The following is a 17,376-nucleotide window of genomic DNA, read 5'->3' as shown; positions in this document are numbered from 1 at the left end:
TGACTTTTGCTGAATGACCAAATTCACTTACGTTATTTCAGTACATTCCTTCTGGAGGCAACAAGGCTAGGACAACTAAGTGGGATATAGTGTGCCACTTGCTGCTACATCCATACATCATTTTTCCCCTCTCTCTCACTTGTCCTCTCAACCTACTTCTCTCTCATTTTTTCAATTTACCTTCTTTCTCTTTTCCTTTCTTGGTCACAAATCACTTCCTTTCCCTAATCTCTTCATTTCTATTAATGATACCATCCTTTTCTTATTACCCAAACAGAAAACTGCATTGATTTCTCCTCCTATTACCCCCCTACAATATTAAGACAATCTTCAAGATTGAATCAGTAATCAAAAACTTCCCAATGAAGGAAAGCCCAGGAACAAATGGCATTCACCTTTCATAGGTGAGTAGATAAACATCCTGGATATATGCACGCAACAGAATATTATGTATTGCTAAAAAGGAAATAGCTATCAAGTCATAAAAAGGTGTAGGGGAAACGTAAATGCATATGAGTAAGTGAAACAAATCAATATGAAAAGGCTACACACTGGATTCCAGCTAGATGATATTCTGGAAGAACGAAAACTATAAAGGTAGTAATCTATCAGCATTTCCGTGGATTAAGGAGGAAACAGGAATAAAAAGGCAAAGCACAGAGAATTTTTAGGGCAGTGAAACTACTCCATGCGATATCATAATGGTGGATACATGTCATGCATTTGTCCAAACTCACAGAGTGTACAACATGAGAAGTGAGGCCTAATGCAAACTGTGGACTTTGTGGGATAATGATGTGTCCATGTAGGTTCATCAGTTGTAAAAAATGAACCATTCTGGTGGGGCATAGGAGGGCATAGGAGGGCATAGGAGGGCATAGGGCATAGGATAACATAGGAGGCACATGTGTGAGGGCAGTGGGTAAATGGACAATCTCTGTAATCTCATCTCAATTTTGCTGTGAACCTACAAATACTCTAAAAAACAAAAACTCTTAAAAAATCAGCACCTTTTTAGTGGTAAAGAATGCAAAACAGTGATAAAAGAAAACTATCTCAACATATTAAAAGTCATACATGAAAAGCCCACAGCTAACCTCATCCTCATTGGTGAAAAAATGAAAGCTTATCCTCTAATCAGAACAGCACAAGGATATCTGCTTTTCCAACTTCTATTCAACATAGTTTAGAAGTCCTAGCCAGAGGGATGAATCAAGAAAAAAAGACAAAAATCATTCATATTAGAAAGGAAGAAGTGCAATTACTTGTTTGCAGGTGACATGATGTTATATCAATACCCTAAAGATCACACACATATTTGAACTAATAAATTCAGCAGTTGTGGATACAAAATCAACATAAAAAATCATTTGTATCCTATACACTAACAATGAACCATCTGAAAAAGAAGGAAAACCATTTTTTTCTAAAAAGCATGAAAAATAATAAAACACTTAGAAATAAACTTAACTAAGGAGAACAAAGACTGATACACTGATAGCTACAGTGTGTTGATGAAAGAAATTAAAGCAGACACAAATAAATCAAATACATATTGTGCCCTAGAAGAGATGACAAATATCATTAAGATGGCAATACTGTCCCAAACAATCTACACATTCAAAGCAACCCTTAGCAAAGTCCTGTTTTGCAGAAATAGAATAATCCATCTCAGAATGCATTTAATTTTCAGGGACCCTAAATAACCAAAACAAATTTGAAAAAGAAGAACCAAGTTGGAGGTCTCACACTTCCTAATTTCAAAACTGACTATAAACTTGCAGTTTATAAAAGTAGTGTGGTCCTGATATAAAGAAAAACATATAGATCAATGGAACAAAATGGAGAGCCTAGAAATAAACTTTTGCATATGTGGTCAAATGATTTTTGACAAAGGCACCAAAATCCACTCAATTGGAAAAATATAATCTTTTCAATAAATGGCTAAAACAAGAAAAGTCTACTCAAAGAGTTGAGAAAACTGGATATCCACATGCACAAGAATGAGATTGGGCCTTATCTAACACTATATACAAAAACTAACTCAAAATATTATAAGACCTAAATGTAAAAGCTAAAACTATGCAATTCTCAGAAGGAAATATAAAGGAAAACCTTCATGATATTGGATTTATCAATGAGTTCTTGTATATGACATCAAAAGCACAAGGGACAAAAGAAAGAAATCAAACTGTCATCCAAGGGCACTATCAACAAATGAAAAGGCATCCATGGAACAAGAGAAAATATTTGCAAGTCATATATCTGAAAGAGATTAATATCCAGAATATATAAAGAATTCCTACAACAAAAAACAAAAACTCTACTCAAGATGGACAAAAACTTTGATAGGCATTTCTTCAAAGAAAATATACAAATGGCCAATAATCACATTAAAAAATGATCAGCATCATTAATCATTAGGGAAATGCAAATGAAAACCATAAGACATACAATTTCATACCCATCAAGATGAGTATTAATTTTAAAAAGAAAAGCAAACAACAACAACAAAAAAGGAAAATCATCAGTGCTGGTGAGGATATGGAGAAATTAGAAATTTTGTGCACTGCCATGGGAATGTAAAATGGTATAGCCATGACAGAAAATGGTATGATATGTGTGATGGTTTCTTAATAAGTTAAAAATAGAGTCATCAAATAATACAGCAATTCCACTTCTGGGTATATATCGCCAAACACTGAAAGTAGAGATTCAAAGAAATATTTGTACACTCATGTTCATAGCAGCATTTCTCACAATAGCCAAAAGGTGGAAGCAAACCAAGTGTCCGTGGACAGAGAAATGGATAAATAAAATGTGGTGTACACATACAATAGAATATTTTCAGTCTTTAAAAGGAAGGAAATTCTGACACCTGCTATAAGGATGAACCTTGAGGATATTATGCTAAGTCACAACAAGACAAATACCCTGTTTCCACTTAAATGAGAGGCTTGACTACTCATCAAGTTCATAAGGATGGAAAGCAGAATGGTGGCTGCCAGAGGCTGGCAGGGAGGGGAAAATGAGGAACTGTGTACATATGGGGAAGATAAATAAGTCCTGAAGATGATGATGGTGATGGTTTCACAACATGAATGTACTTAAAGGCCTTGAACTCTACACTTAAAAATGGTTAAGATAGCAAATTTTATGCATGTACATTATACCACAATAAAAAAAAGTGGGGAAAAAATCCTCCAAACACAAGCAAATTAATTTTTCCCCTAGAGTGTTTCTTGTATCAGTCACATCCTTTTTAGTACCTGTAGACGCTGATGTTTCATCTCATGCTAGAAACAATTTCCCAAAATACAGGTCATTACATATCACCCAGACAGGTATGGGCAGAGCAGGATTGGAGTGTAGATTTCCAAGGAGGATTCTCACTTTCCACAACAGGCCCTGCTCTCCTCCTGCAGGGACTTGCTGGGCTGGGACACAAAGAGGTCACAGTGAGGGCACAATCAGTGTGTGCTCTTCCCACAAGGGTTCATTTCTGGTTCCAAAAGCATTCATGACTTGCAAGATGTATAGCATGGGAAGGACACTTCTTATGGATCAGTGTGTTCCAATAAGTGACATGCTATGAGCTGTGAGGATACTTCAGACCCTTCTACTGGCATGTTGCCTATGCTAGGGATGCATTCATTGAATCAAAAGATTTGTGGGACAGAAGAACTCAGAGGGCCCTTGAGACCTTCTTCTCAGTGATTTCCAAAGGCAGGCCTGTAGATGATGCTCTTGCTGCTATATCAGAATCACCTGGAGGATTTGTTACAAATGCAGACTCCCAGGCTCCACTGCCAGAGGGTCTGACTCTATCAGATAAGGCCTCAGATACTATATACATTTTTAAGCTTTCTATGTGTTTCTGGTGGAGAGTCAGATTGCCAGCAATGCTGAAGAAAGATAAGTGGAGTACACTGAAAGTAACTTGCAATTTGAAGTTGCAGTCCGGTGGAGCTCAGTTGTCTCCCTATAGCATAAGGAAAATTGAACCAAATAGTCTCTGACTATCCCCTCCAGGACCCAAGTAGATATTGAGATTGGTCATATCTTTGAGACTTTAATACCAATCTAAGGCCACAGTAGAACAGGTGAGTCTCTGTGGCCAGAGCACACCTGTTCTGGGGCCGAATTTGGTTCTCTGGGCTTTCACTAACGATTTCTTTGGTTTCTTGGAGTTTTTTGTTTGTTTGTTCAGTTGTTTGGGGGGTTTTTAGTGTTAGAATGAGTAAAAATTGCTGTGAACTCAAATTTTCCAAAGCAATCTTGCAATCTCATGAAACAGGGTACTGTGCAAGCTCTGAGGAAGAATATCCAGAAACAGAGACAGGAGCACAGAGATGGGTTTAGAATGGGGAGCCTGAAGGCAGATTTTACAATCTCAGAATTTGGCTATGAAGACCCAGGCTTTAAGCTCTTGAAATATGTGGTAGTGAATGAAGAACTATCCATGGTTATCTTTGACTATTTAATTGGAAAATCTAAAGACAAGTGCCACAAATTACTCCAGTGACTCACTGGGTTTTCCAGATCTCTGGTCCTGTCCTGCTGCTTACCTCTAAGAAGAATAGAACACCCACTAAGGAGGGTAGAGCACTCCCTAAGGGGAACAGAGCACCCCCTAAGGAAGACACTGCACCCCATAAAGAGGACAGAATCATTATTTTATTTTTGTCAAGGGAATATCTCCACATAATAGGAAGTGCTGATGAGCTTAAGATAAAAAGCAACAATTTCATCTGTTCCAAGCCACTGTCCTGGCCCGCAGAGCAAGCTGCCATGCTCTAGTTCCTCTAGTGTCTTCCCTAGGACTTGTCTAGGCCATAGGCTTATACCATTCTAACTGTATTGTCAGCATTGGACAAGATCTATCTGATCTCTGATATGAATGATGGCAATTGATCCACACAGGTACAAACTCATCTCTAATGTTTGACATTTCTATTTTAATACTACTATATGCTATCCTTTAACTTGAACCACTGTGTGTGGACATTGGAGATATATATCCCAAACCTAATTCTTTAGCCTGAAATCACATGGATTATGATGAGACTTAAGAAATTTGCTTAGTCAAGAGCAGCTGATGTATTTGGAAAAGTAAAAAGGTGGAAAATGAACTGAATTAGTGTTTTGTTCCCCAAAAAGGAGTGTTATCTTTGCAGTGAGTTGACTGTTTTATATTTCCAAAATAAGTGCCAATTTGGACATTTGTGGTTGATTCCAAACAACACTATTTGAGGAAGTGGAAATTTGGCTGAGTCAACGGAAACTGTTGCAGGATACCCAAAAAGAACTCTGAATGGAACCATTTCAAGAAGAAAGCTGCCATTGTCCATGCCTGCGTAGCCATTAAGGAAGACAAAAAGGACACGTTTGTTAAATTGGCCAAGTTTAAAGAGACTGTTTTGAAAGAAGCAGCGGTAAACATTGCCCCAAAACCGTCAAAATGAAAAGAATTGAGAACACCATGTACAATGTGAGTAAAATGTCTAAGGCAGGACAACCCGGACAGGCTGTGAAGACAGGACATCCATGACAAAAAGCCAGCATAAAATAAAACAGAGTGGTTGGACAGAAGGTTTCAAGGGCCTCAGCCAGTGATTGCATCTGTTGCCTAGGCCTCATTTTATAATGCAAGAAAACTTGTTCCTCGTAGAAATAAGAAGAACCCAAGGCTGCTCGGACTTCTGCATAGTGACAGAGAACCGGAGTCCTATATGAAGCAGCAATTAAATGGTGCTGTGAGAGGCCACACAGCATCACTGCACATGCCTCTCATGTCAACTTCACATAAGACCATGCCATAGAAGAGGGGAAGGGGTTGTGGGAAGATTGAGTATGGGGCAGGGGTTTCCCAGCTGCAAGGTCAGAACACAAGGACTTGAACCCAAGCTTCTCAACACTGAATTTGAAGCTCAAGGGATGCCTGGATGGTTCAGTGGTTGAGAATCTGTCTGTGTTTGGCTCAGGGTGTGATCCTGGGGTCTGGGATGAAGTCCTACTTCTGGCTCCTTATGGGGAGCCTGCTTCTCCCTCTGCCTGTGCCTCTGCCTCTCTCTCTCTGTCTCTCATGAATAAGTAAATAAAAATATTTTTAAAAAACGAAGCCCAAGAGGGTTAGTTTGGTTGTCAGAACTTCTCAAAGAGAAAACCATCACATTTGAATCTCTAGAATGAGTTTTCTTAAGCTGTGATCTTAACACAAATCAGATCAAAGTCTAAACTTAAAGCCAAACAACAGTGCCCAATCCTGTATCCAAACCATCCCAGGGAATCTGATAGATGGTAACAGAGCCATTGAAACTCCTTCTCCCCTTCCTCCCCAACATGCTCCCCAGTCCCACAGCTTAGAATATGTAGTACACGTCTCAGCTCAGTCACCTTTTTCTGGGGATGAGGATAGTTAGATACAAGCTTGGTTCCTGAGGGATGCTTTTCCGATAATTAAGGAGAAGAACGAAACACCACAAATATCATTTGTTGAGCATCTAGTTCTGCCAGGCATTCTGTCATTGTCTTATGTACATTATCTCATCCACTTCCTAACAACCCTTGGGTAAGATACCAAATAATTCTTATTTCATGGTTGTGGAAACAGAAGCAATTGTAAAGTAAAAATGTGCCCCACTGCTGCAACCAGCAAGAGGAGCAAATGACCCAAAGTGAGGTGTGTCTAACTCCAAAGACCTCCTCAACTCTGCTTTGCATTCTTCCATGATTTCTATAAACCACAACATATTGACCATACAAGTCATCTAAAAACATGAGCCTCTATAAGTGGATGCAATGATGGTACAGCTTCTTTACAATCAACCCATACTCTCAGTCTGCACTCCCAGTTTTTTCTCTTGCTCTTTTGGGTAAGTGCTTGCCTGCATCCAAGAGGTAATTCCAACTTTCCAGGAGACAAACTCCTTGAAGAATAAAACTTACAACATTTCAGAAAAAGATAAAAGAACAAATCTCATATTTCTAAATGATAAAGGAATAGACTAGAAATTGTAGGGTTGGGTGCTGGAGATACTAACAACAGTATAAATTATAATAGCTAATCCAAAAAGGGCTTCCTAAAACCTGGGATCAAACCCAGACCACCTTCCCCAAAGCCAAGGTCTGAGTGGAGAGCACAGAGGGCCACTGTTCCACTGACCACAAGTTAGGGGCTGGCAGGGAGCAGCCCTGTGCAGCAAGCAAGGCCTAGGCCTAGTAATATGTCCTGACATTTTATTCTCTTTCTGGCCAAAGTCAAATGGTCACCTTATTTTTCTTTCTTTCTTTTTTTTTTTTAAGATTTTATTTATTTATTCATGATAGAGAGAGAGAGAGAGAGAGGCAGAGACACAGGCAGAGGGAGAAGCAGACCCCCAGCAAGAAGCCCAATGCGGTACTAAATACTGGACCCTGGGATTAGGCCTGTACCTTCTTCACCCACCACTAGAGAAGAAAAGAGATTCAAAAGCAACCAACATGTTTTAGAAAACAGGCATAGGACAAACAGACTATTAGGATCTGGGAGTAAAGAAGGAATTGTTCCATAAACGTGCTGGAAAAAGCCAGCTGTGCATCCAGGGCTGGCAGGGCTGGGTAGAGGTTGTAGGGAACAGGAGAGGAGGGAGTGTCAAGCCTTAAATAGGAGAGGAGGGAGTGTCAAGCCTTAAATCCCTACCTCACACCTAACACACATTCAGACTTCATCTGGATCACACACATAAAGGAGAAAAGCAAAGAAAATTACACAGTTCAAAGAAAATATAGAAGAATATGGGATAGAATTTTTTAAAAAGCATAAAAAAAGCACACACCCTCAACAAAAATGTTGATACACTGAGTTGTCTTCCATTTAATCTGTATAATGTACTATCGTTAATTTAATCTGTATAATAATAGAAATCATTAGCATGGTGATCAGTAATAAAGCTGAAGGCAAGGCTACTCCATTCCCAACAATATTCTTTCTGGGCTCCAACCCAGTCAGTCATACACGTGCATGGGGAGACCAGGATGAAGGTGACTGTTGCAGGTCCAACTTTAACAGGCAAAGAGTAGGTTTACCCAGTATCACTCAGCAGAGAATTCTTTCATTAACAACACCACAGGGTTCTAATACATACAAAACAATGCCAGTGGAAGAACTAGATTGACAAGTACAAACATGGGCAACCTCACCAATATGATTTGAGTAAAAGCATCAAATTGAAATGCAGTATGATATTATTTATACAAAATGCTAAAAGCCTACAACTTAATAACATATATCATTTTGGCTGACTTTCTCCCTATGAGGCTTAAATGGGACAATGCTTGTAGAGAGCCTGAGGCAGTATCTGGCAAAAGTGAGCCCATGTGAATATCAGCTTCTATCCATATCGAGAAAAAAATAAACCTCTGGCTTTTTGAAGGCCCTGTTATTTGGACTGTCAATTCTGCTGAGGCAAGCCTACATTTTACCTAAAGTGGTAATGTACCATTTCATACTTTTTAAATGAATGTAGAATATTTTAAAGTTAAAACAAAAAAAACTATACACAGAAAAGAAAAAAAGGAGGGGGGCAATGTAAGAAGAAAGCTCTGCTCTGGGTCTAAGGAAGGCTTGCCAGAGGAGCAGGTGGGTGCAGGCCCGCATCGAGCACAAGTCAGAGAGCTCAGCACCTGTTGGTAGAGACAGAAAGACACTTTAGAAGACAAGATCTCAGCAACCACAAGCACATTTATAATAGGATTGACTGTTTTTCTGTCTTCTTGTTTTAGTTTTCAAATCCACTTTGGCCACGTAGAACTGAACCTTGAACAACATGCATTTGAACTGCACAGGTCCACGTACAGATGGGATTTCTCCAATTATTAACAGTGTGGTACTGTCAACATATTTTCCCTTCCTTATGATTTTCTTACTGACATTTCCTTTCCTCTAGCTAACTTGATTGTAAGAATACAGTATTTAATACTATAACACATAAAATATATGTTAACTGACTATCAAGTTGTCAATAAAACTTCTTATCAACTGTAGCTGAGTTCTGGGGAGTCAAAAGTTACAGATGGATATTCAACCACACAAGGGTCAGCTGTTTCATGTAAACAAAAGTGAATGAGATGGGATAGCCATCTCTGGTCACAAGAAAGGCAAAGTACGGTTTCTAACAGTGAGTCATGGAGTGGTGATTGGGGCAGCTAGACTCCCACTGAGTGATGATGGGATAGTGAGTGGGCCTGTTCCTCTTAAGTAGGTTCTGCAATACCACTGGCTCATAATCACATGGCGGGCTAAACCAGCGGAAGGAAGAGAAAACCGCCCTGGTGACTTTCCATATGCACATGCTGTAAGCAATTCCTGGTTGCGGCATCACATATCTTGTGGTCATATTAATATTTTTATTTTTCCCTTTGCCATTAATACATTCAATTGTTACTCCTCTTTATCAGTTTAAATTTGCTGGAAGTCTAAATTAGATGCCTGCCTTAAGTGATCAGGACTCAGTCTCCTGGAGACTCACACAAGAAAGGTTTTCCAGCTGGAAGCCCCAGGTAAAGGGAGGCCCAGGTGAAGAGTGGCTCTGCCTTGTCTGAAGGTTTCCTGCCCCTTCAGTGCTTCCTTTGACCTGGCTGTGATCACTCTATTCTATGTGAAGTCCAGGGATTCTCTCTGTCCCTGCTTTCCTCTTTGTCCACATGGGCTCTGGACACACTCTTGTTTCCCAGCACAGGAACCAGAGCACCTCAGGTTATCTGGGTGGGGCGCCATGAGGAACTGTCAAGCTGGAGGTGCAGGGCCCTTAGGAAGCAGTCTGGAAGCCAAACGGACAATCCTGGGCAAGACAGTGCAGGACAGTTGGAGGGTAGGACCAAGTCAGGCTGGGCAGTGAATCAGACCGTCTGGAAATTGTTGAGCTGTAAGGTCAGAAGGAAGGAGCTGGGAGGAATGTCCTGTGTCTAGGACAGAGATGGTGATTTCTACTCACCTGCAGCATCACCTTTGTCTCCACAGGGAAGAGCTGGTGGTTTGGTCCTTGCCACTGCTAACATATTCTGATTTCTGAAAGGAGTGCTTTCAGATATACAGGGCTTTTGTTCTAAGGAATCAAGCTCATTTCAGTGAGCAGTTACTGAGACCTTCCTATGTGACCCATATGGGGCGCTCTATACCAGTAACATAAAGGGAGCTTGACAAAAGTCCTACTTCCCCTAGAAGACAAGCACTAATTCCTTAGGTTAGTGAGACAGAGTTCTTCCATGGGACTCTAGACAGCATTACAGAGAAGGTATATTTGGCCTGGGCATTGGAGGATGAATAGGAGTCCCTAGAGAAAAGGTACCCCAGATCCCAGATAGAGGGGTGGTCTGACAGACAGTTGTGACAGGCTGCTATAAGCTCCCAGATGCGGATCCTATACCTCTAGGTTTATTTGGGGCCTACACAGTGTCTGTGCCTATGTCTTTTGGGTTCTAACTGGGTAGGATACACTTTCATTCTTCTCATTCCTTGGCTTAATATCCTTCTAATTCCTTCCTGATATGCTAATAGCTGTCAGTCTGGAAAGGGAGACCACCCAGACCACTAAGGATGTGGCAAGAGTATAAACATACTTGTAAGAGTAAGGTATCCATCCATGCACTTTTGATTCCAGGTCTGGATGTGGCCAGCTGCAAAACTCTTCTTAGTTGCACAGTGAGGACCAGTGTGGTGCACATCCCTTCTGTGAGATCATGTGATGACATTCCCTTGGATGGAGAAGACATTGACATATAAAAGACAGATCTGTGTTGTTCAGGACCTTACCATGGCAAAGTGTGAGTGGCCTCAGTGGACATTTGCTGGCTCTGTTGGGACACTTGCCCTCTATCCATGTGTGTCATGATTCTGTTTCACACAGATTTCCATGGCCTGTCCCCTCTACTGAAAATCCACAGAAACATCACTATGATGGCAAACACTTCCATCTCACCCCTAAACAAACATCATTCTCAGGCTAAAAAAACCATATCACGGGATCCCTGGGTGGCGCAGCGGTTTGGCGCCTGCCTTTGGCCCAGGGCGCGATCCTGGAGACCCGGGATCGAATCCCACGTCGGGCTCCCGGTGCATGGAGCCTGCTTCTCCCTCTGCCTCTCTCTCTCTCTCTCTCTCTCTCTCTCTCTGTGACTATCATAAATAAATTTAAAAAAATTAAAAAAAAAAAAACCATATCACGTAAGCTTCGGTTTGTATAAACTTAAAGCCATCTGAGAAATGATGTGACCATTTCTTTTCCTATCCTTTCCTTTTTCTTTTCTTTCCTTTTTCTTTTCTTTTCTTTTCTTTTCCTTTCCTTTCCTTTTTTTAAATTTTTGTTTTTGGTTAATCTGCATTTTTGAAATATGACAGACATACATAAGCTACAGCATTCTACAACTCATACATTAGGGGTGAGTATACACCGATCAAACTACCACCATCATTACAAATAACATATCACAGCCTGGCAGGATGGAGTCTGTGGGGAACAAGGCAACAGTGACCATGGAACTTTGCCTGAAGACTAAGATCACATAAAACTGTGGAGGTTAAGATACAAGGATGCTCACATTCCCTGGAGTAAGGAGATGAAGATCTCAGGGTGGGGGATTAGCTGGGGACACCTGGAAGGATCTCCTGAATGCAGGCAACCCTCATAGTGCAAAATTTGAGTTGGAGAGACCCCTCTCCTGGGAAGGATGCGAGCTCTGAGGACCTCTGGGCAGTGAGGATGGGCTGTCAGATTCTAAGCAGCCTTCTCTGTCTGTAGGGCCATCTGGTCACAGATGCCTAGGGTCTGCAAACTCTATACCAGGCATGGAGTTCTGACACCTCCCCTGATCTGGTGCAGTGCCCACAAACCATCCTCAGCTCCAGCTTGTGCCCTTACACTTGAATGACTTTTCTTTGCAGTTTGGCTGCAACCCCTCCCCCCACCAGGGACTCACTCTCAACTGTGCTCCCTAACATGTAGTCCAGAGATCAGGACAATCAGCATCCCCTGGGAGCAGATGAAGCACCCGAGAGCAGGTGAAGATGCAAACTTTCCAGCCCTGCCATAATGACTGGGTCAGAATCCTGGCTGAGGGAAAGGCCCAGGGCTCTGGGTGTCCACAGGCCATTCTGGTCCACCTGAGTTCACAAAGAGCAGCAGGCAAAGGCTGAAACCTTTCACAGGCACAGAGTTGAAGCCTTGTTTGGAAGGATGTGCTCTTTAGTCCTTCCAGAGTCCCATCGGCTGCTCCAAATGGAGACTGTGAGGGTCCTTCTCAAGAACCCAGACTGCGGGATCCCTGGGTGGCGCAGCGGTTTGGCGCCTGCCTTTGGCCCAGGGCGCGATCCTGGAGACCCGGGATCGAATCCCACGTCGGGCTCCCGGTGCTTGGAGCCTGCTTCTCCCTCTGCCTGTGTCTCTGCCTCTCTCTCTCTCTCTCTCTCTCTCTGTGTGACTATCATAAATAAATAAAAATTAAAAAAAAAAAAAAAAAGAACCCAGACTGCACACAGGAAATTGTGTCCACTGAGTCTTCAGGACCTCTGCCACGAAAGGGCACTGATGCACAGCTCAGCCAACCCTGGGAGCTCAGTGGTTTACTGCTCTGTGTCTGTTTCTCCCTCATTCCACCTTCTCTCTTCTAGAGCAAATTCCTACAAAGGGATCTATAGGCTCAGTGTGTGTCAAGGGTCACTTTTGCTGCAGCACCTTTGGAGAGTGAGTGCTTACATCATGCATCTAGGCCCCCAGGCTGAGCACATGACAGCATATCCAGAGGCTGAGAAGTGCAAAGGGAGATACAGCGAGCTCAGCTGGAAGCTTCTGGTTCCAGGAACTTGAATTCTCCTAGCCTGGCATCATCCTCGGATCCAGTGAACCTTGTCAACTCCACTACTCTAGGGAAGCTGGGAACCTGAGGGGGATACAGATAACTGACCCCATCAAGACCTCAATGTTCCTTCCTTCCAAAGATACCCATTTTTCTCTGGGCAGGTTGCCTCTGTCCCCATCAAAGCTGGCTCTTGGCCACTCATCCTCTTTTGGATCTGTCCTTGTCTCAGTGGCCCTCACCCTACTGCTGTGTCCTGGGGTCATCTTCCATTTCTACCCCTTGCTCTTATGTCCTTGTATCAGCCTTTGATTCTGGGGCATCCAAATGAAGTTTCTGCCCAGTGAGGAGCTGAGGGGGATGTTGTGGCTGGGACTCAGCTGCAGGGGACCTCTGCCTCCCATTGCTGGTTCTTTCCAACCCACCCTGCCTGGGTTTGTCCCTCTCTCTGGACACAAGACAATTTTGCAGCTTGGGATGGGGAAGGCAGGGTGATATGTGGGAAGGGACAGTGTGTAATAGTAGATAGGAAATCCAGAGGGAGTTGTTCTGAAGCCAATGTACTGGACCAATGCCTAGGGAGCCTCAGATTGGAACTTGAGCTGGGAAAGCAAAGGCCCTGAGTGCCCAGATGCCTGTAGCCATGCCACGCTGGCAGTGTAGGTGGGCTCTGTCCGCGACCTTGCTGCTGTTTCTCTTAGGTTCCCCATTCCTAGTGACTCATGGGTCAAGATCTGGAGAGGGAGTAGATAATAATGACCAGAAAACCATGGAGATCTTCCTCTCTGCTACCGTGGAGTATGCCTTACATGTATTCAACTTGCAGAGCAATGACACGAAGGCCTACAGGTTGGTGCGCATCCTGGATTCCAGGATAGAGCAGGTAGGTACCACACCCTCGTCTAATATGCACTTGCTATAAAGTCAGATCAGGAGGGTCCTATCTAGAGATTTTGTTCTGAAGTCCATTAAATACAGCAAAAATACAAACTGTAAATTTCAGTTATGTGAAAGAATTTGAAAATTTAATTACCCTGGTCAATGTCTACCACATGTAAGATGTTCCAATTTTTACCTTTATATGAAGTTACTTATTGATGATCAAAATACAGACTATAAGAAAATACAGATACTGAATAGGGAAAAGAACAAGACAGAAAGGAGGAAGAGAAGATAGATTGAGAAAATATCAGAGATGGATTGAAGAAATATTCTAGGAAAACATATGCAGAAAGAAACAATAGACATGGAGAAAGGGAAGGAGGGGGCCTAAAGATCAGAGCAGCAAGGATTCTCCCCATCCAGAGAAGCCTCTGTGACCTCAGGGCCTCCTCTCTGAGCTCCTCCTTATGGTCTCCACCTAAGGGGATGGATGCTACTCTACACTCTTCCCATACCATGCTTCTCGATCCTAAAGCATTGTCCTTGTACTGCTGTGTCGACAGAATGCAGCCAGGAAGGTTGCTTCCACATGGGCTGTATCAGGAGCAGATCTAGCTGTAGGTTGGATGTGCGTGCTTTAGAAAGCATGGAAGAGTGTGCATATGTGTAAGTATGAGTTTTTGAGTGACTGTATGTCCCTTTCTAGGTGTCTGCGAGTGCATGTAGTAGTTATGGGTGTGAGTAGCATGAATGCGTCACTGAGTGTGTGTAGTATGTGTGCACATGTTGGGGTATTCTCCGGAGGGAGAGGACTTCTGCCCCAAGATACAGAGGGAAGGGTAGTGCGAGTTACACCCTGCAAGGAGCTCCAACCTCTGTGAATATTGCTGAGCCAGGTCCCAGCTTGTCCTGCTGTCCCAGCTCTCTCAGGTTAGACCTCTGCTCTGGAGCCCCTAGATCTACACTCACACTGAGTTAGAGTGTGGGGAGTAATGGAGGGTGGAGTAGTGGGTATGGAATGGAATGAATTGAGTAGAGAAGAGTACAGAAAATTCCAGCTGTACTTTTTAATAGAACAAGAGGTATCCAGAAGCCATAGTTGAGGGGGTGGGGGTTGTGTACACACCCGAGCACTCATGGGCTCATGTGAGTATTACAATAGCACTGAAGGCCAATTTCCTGTTGTCAGTCAGTTGAAAGGTGTGATGATGGAGTTGTAGATGAGACTGCTACTCTGCAGCTGAAATTATTCAGCAGAATCTTGAAGAGCCAACACCCTCCCAAGCGTTCAGCACCTGTACCCTGGAAGTGCTGTTGTAGCTTCAGAAGCATGCTGGAAGTTGGGCTGAGTCTCCCTAGGGCATTTGGGGATGTGGGGCTATAGTGTGTGATATATGAATGGTGTGTGACCAGGCCTGCCTCTACCCTGAGTCCGACAGCAAACACAGGCTTCTTTGATTGAACTCCCCAAGCTTGGCTTTATCCCCAGCAAGCTCAGCCAAGCCCAGAGGCAGCTCCCTATGTGGAGAAGTGTTTGAGGCTTTCCCCACAGTGCATGGGTCCACACTGGCAGTTGTGCAAGGGAAACAGGAGACAGATTATCACACTAATTTCAATGTCAATTACAATTCAAGGAGAAGAAGATGATGGCATTTTCCATGGAGCTGCAGCTTAAAAGAACAAGATGTGGGAAATTTGATGAAGATATTGACAACTGTCCCTTTCAATCAAGTTCAGGACAGAACAATGTAAGACATATAGTAGGTCTCTCAGGTCACACAACTGAGGATTCAGCTTGGGACAGAGGGGAAAGTGGGGTAGGTGACAGTGTCATTCATAGGCACATAGAGAAGTGACAGAGCTGCAGGCACTGCTATGCCCACCACTGGTGCTACATAGGAGCCCAGCTGGGCAGGCCATCCTTCAGGTGCACTTGTAGCCCCTGGCCAGACTGGGAACTGACTCTGCCCACTCACCCCATTCTAGTTGCCAGCCACTCGAGCCACAATGGTGACATTGCTCCTGGCCAAGGGTCCATGTCTCTTGGGAAAGCCATTGGATATTCCTTCTCTGGTCTTTATTGATGTGCCTTTCCTACAGAATTCGGGAGGAGAAAATTGAGATGGGCAACATGGCCTTTGCTAGACTGGCTTTCTCAGGTCCCCCCTGAGAAAAAAAGCCAGTGGGATGGGGATTGAAGAGGGGACCACAGGGATCCCTGGGTGGCGCAGCGGTTTGGCGCCTGCCTTTGGCCCAGGGCGCGATCCTGGAGACCTGGGATCGAATCCCACGTCGGGCTCCCGGTGCATGGAGCCTGCTTCTCCCTCTGCCTGTGTCTCTGCCTCTCTCTCTCTCTCTCTCTCTCTCTCTCTCTCTGTGACTATCATGAATAAATAAATAAAATCTTTAAAAAAAATAAAAAAAAAAAAGAAGAGGGGACCACAGCTCACCTCCCATGCCCTGACCAGATTCCATGGACTATCAGTTACTGCTTTGGGGAGAAGGTCAAGGTGAACCCCCCTAGGGTGAGGGGCTCCCCTGAGATAGAACCCCTAGGAAAGAGCACCACAATATTGTACTATGGGCATGGGTCACACTGGATCAGCCTGAGTGTTGCCCTGGAGACCACAGGCCTAAGGATGAGAAAATGGCACAGAAGCCCCTGAAGTCAGGACAAGGTCCTGCATTCAGAACAAGCAGTGCTCAGGTGGGGCTGTACCTGAGAATCACAGCCTGTATCCCCAGCTGCTAATGCCGGTATGGGTGGTTGGGATATGTGTGGTGTTTACAGCAGGAGCCACTGTTTTCAACCATTCTCACCCACTTTCCATCCCTGTGCTTGCCCTCAGATCATCACCTGCTTCTTCACCATCAGCACTGATCCCTGGAATACAATATTTGAACTCTGGAACAAGACCTGCTTGGAGGGTGGCTCACTCAGTTAAGTGTCTAACTTCAGCTGAGGTCACAATCCCAGGTCCTGGGATCAAGCTCTGCATCAGGCTCTCTGCTCGCTGGAGTCTGCTTCTCCCTCTGCCTCTGCCTACCATGCTCCCTGCTTGTGTTATCTCTCTCTGTAAAAACAAAAAAACAAAAAACAAAAAACGACCTGCTTGAATGGCATCCACTAATGAGATCCCAGAACACCTGGCTCTGATTGTTCTCCTGAACACCAATCATGTCCTGTTGGTCACCCTTCAGTGGCTGAGCAGCTTCAGGTTATGTACTATTTATTTACAAAATCTGATATCTCATATATGGGCATTGTGAAAATTCTTCATTGTTCATTTTTTATGTAGAAAAATTATTAAACATTAGCATTTCAAGAATCTTTGTATGGCATGGTTCCAGATAGAGGGGCTGGGCAGGTGAAGGGCTCATCCCAGCAGGGCAGTGGAGTGGCCCCAGGTGGAGGGTTCTTTTCCCATGCAGACCTCTGGTGTCATCTCCAGGTGGCACAACCTGGAAGTGCAGGAGACTCTGAGCTGCTGCCTTGAGGCTCATGAGGAATCACCTGCTCCCTAGAGGTGCAATGACCATGATCCAAAAGAGATGGGATCCATGATCCCAAAGTGCAGGATGGACACAGACAGGCACTCAGACCCTCAAAACATATAAGGCCCTGTATTGGGGGGCTTGCTCACACCCATTCCCTGATCCATA

The 17,376-nt window shown here is 43.6% G+C and overlaps 1 protein-coding gene across 3 annotated transcripts in view; it reads left to right on the top strand.

Moving 5' to 3' along the window:
* LOC112668863 (cystatin-9-like) overlaps positions 1-17,042 on the top strand; it is a 1,128,704-nt gene extending 1,111,662 nt beyond the window's left edge. For 2 of the 3 annotated variants that reach the window (XM_049100025.1, XM_025461526.3), the window contains exons 2-4: positions 13,533-13,714; positions 15,348-15,461; positions 16,563-17,042. In XM_049100025.1, coding sequence (XP_048955982.1) covers positions 13,601-13,714; positions 15,348-15,461; positions 16,563-16,658 — 324 coding nt within the window. In that variant the 5' untranslated portion in view covers positions 13,533-13,600 and the 3' untranslated portion in view covers positions 16,659-17,042. Of the gene's footprint in view, positions 1-10,676; positions 10,804-13,532; positions 13,715-15,347; positions 15,462-16,562 lie in introns of those variants that run through there. The other variant, XM_035704897.2, reaches the window with a different exon arrangement.
* The last annotated feature ends 334 nt before the right edge of the window (positions 17,043-17,376 follow it).

This window comes from Canis lupus, chromosome 23 (assembly GCF_003254725.2).
Source record: "Canis lupus dingo isolate Sandy chromosome 23, ASM325472v2, whole genome shotgun sequence".
Taxonomy (NCBI): domain Eukaryota; kingdom Metazoa; phylum Chordata; class Mammalia; order Carnivora; family Canidae; genus Canis; species Canis lupus.
Note: the sequence above shows the minus strand (reverse complement) of the source record. Positions and strands in the feature narration are given on the sequence as shown.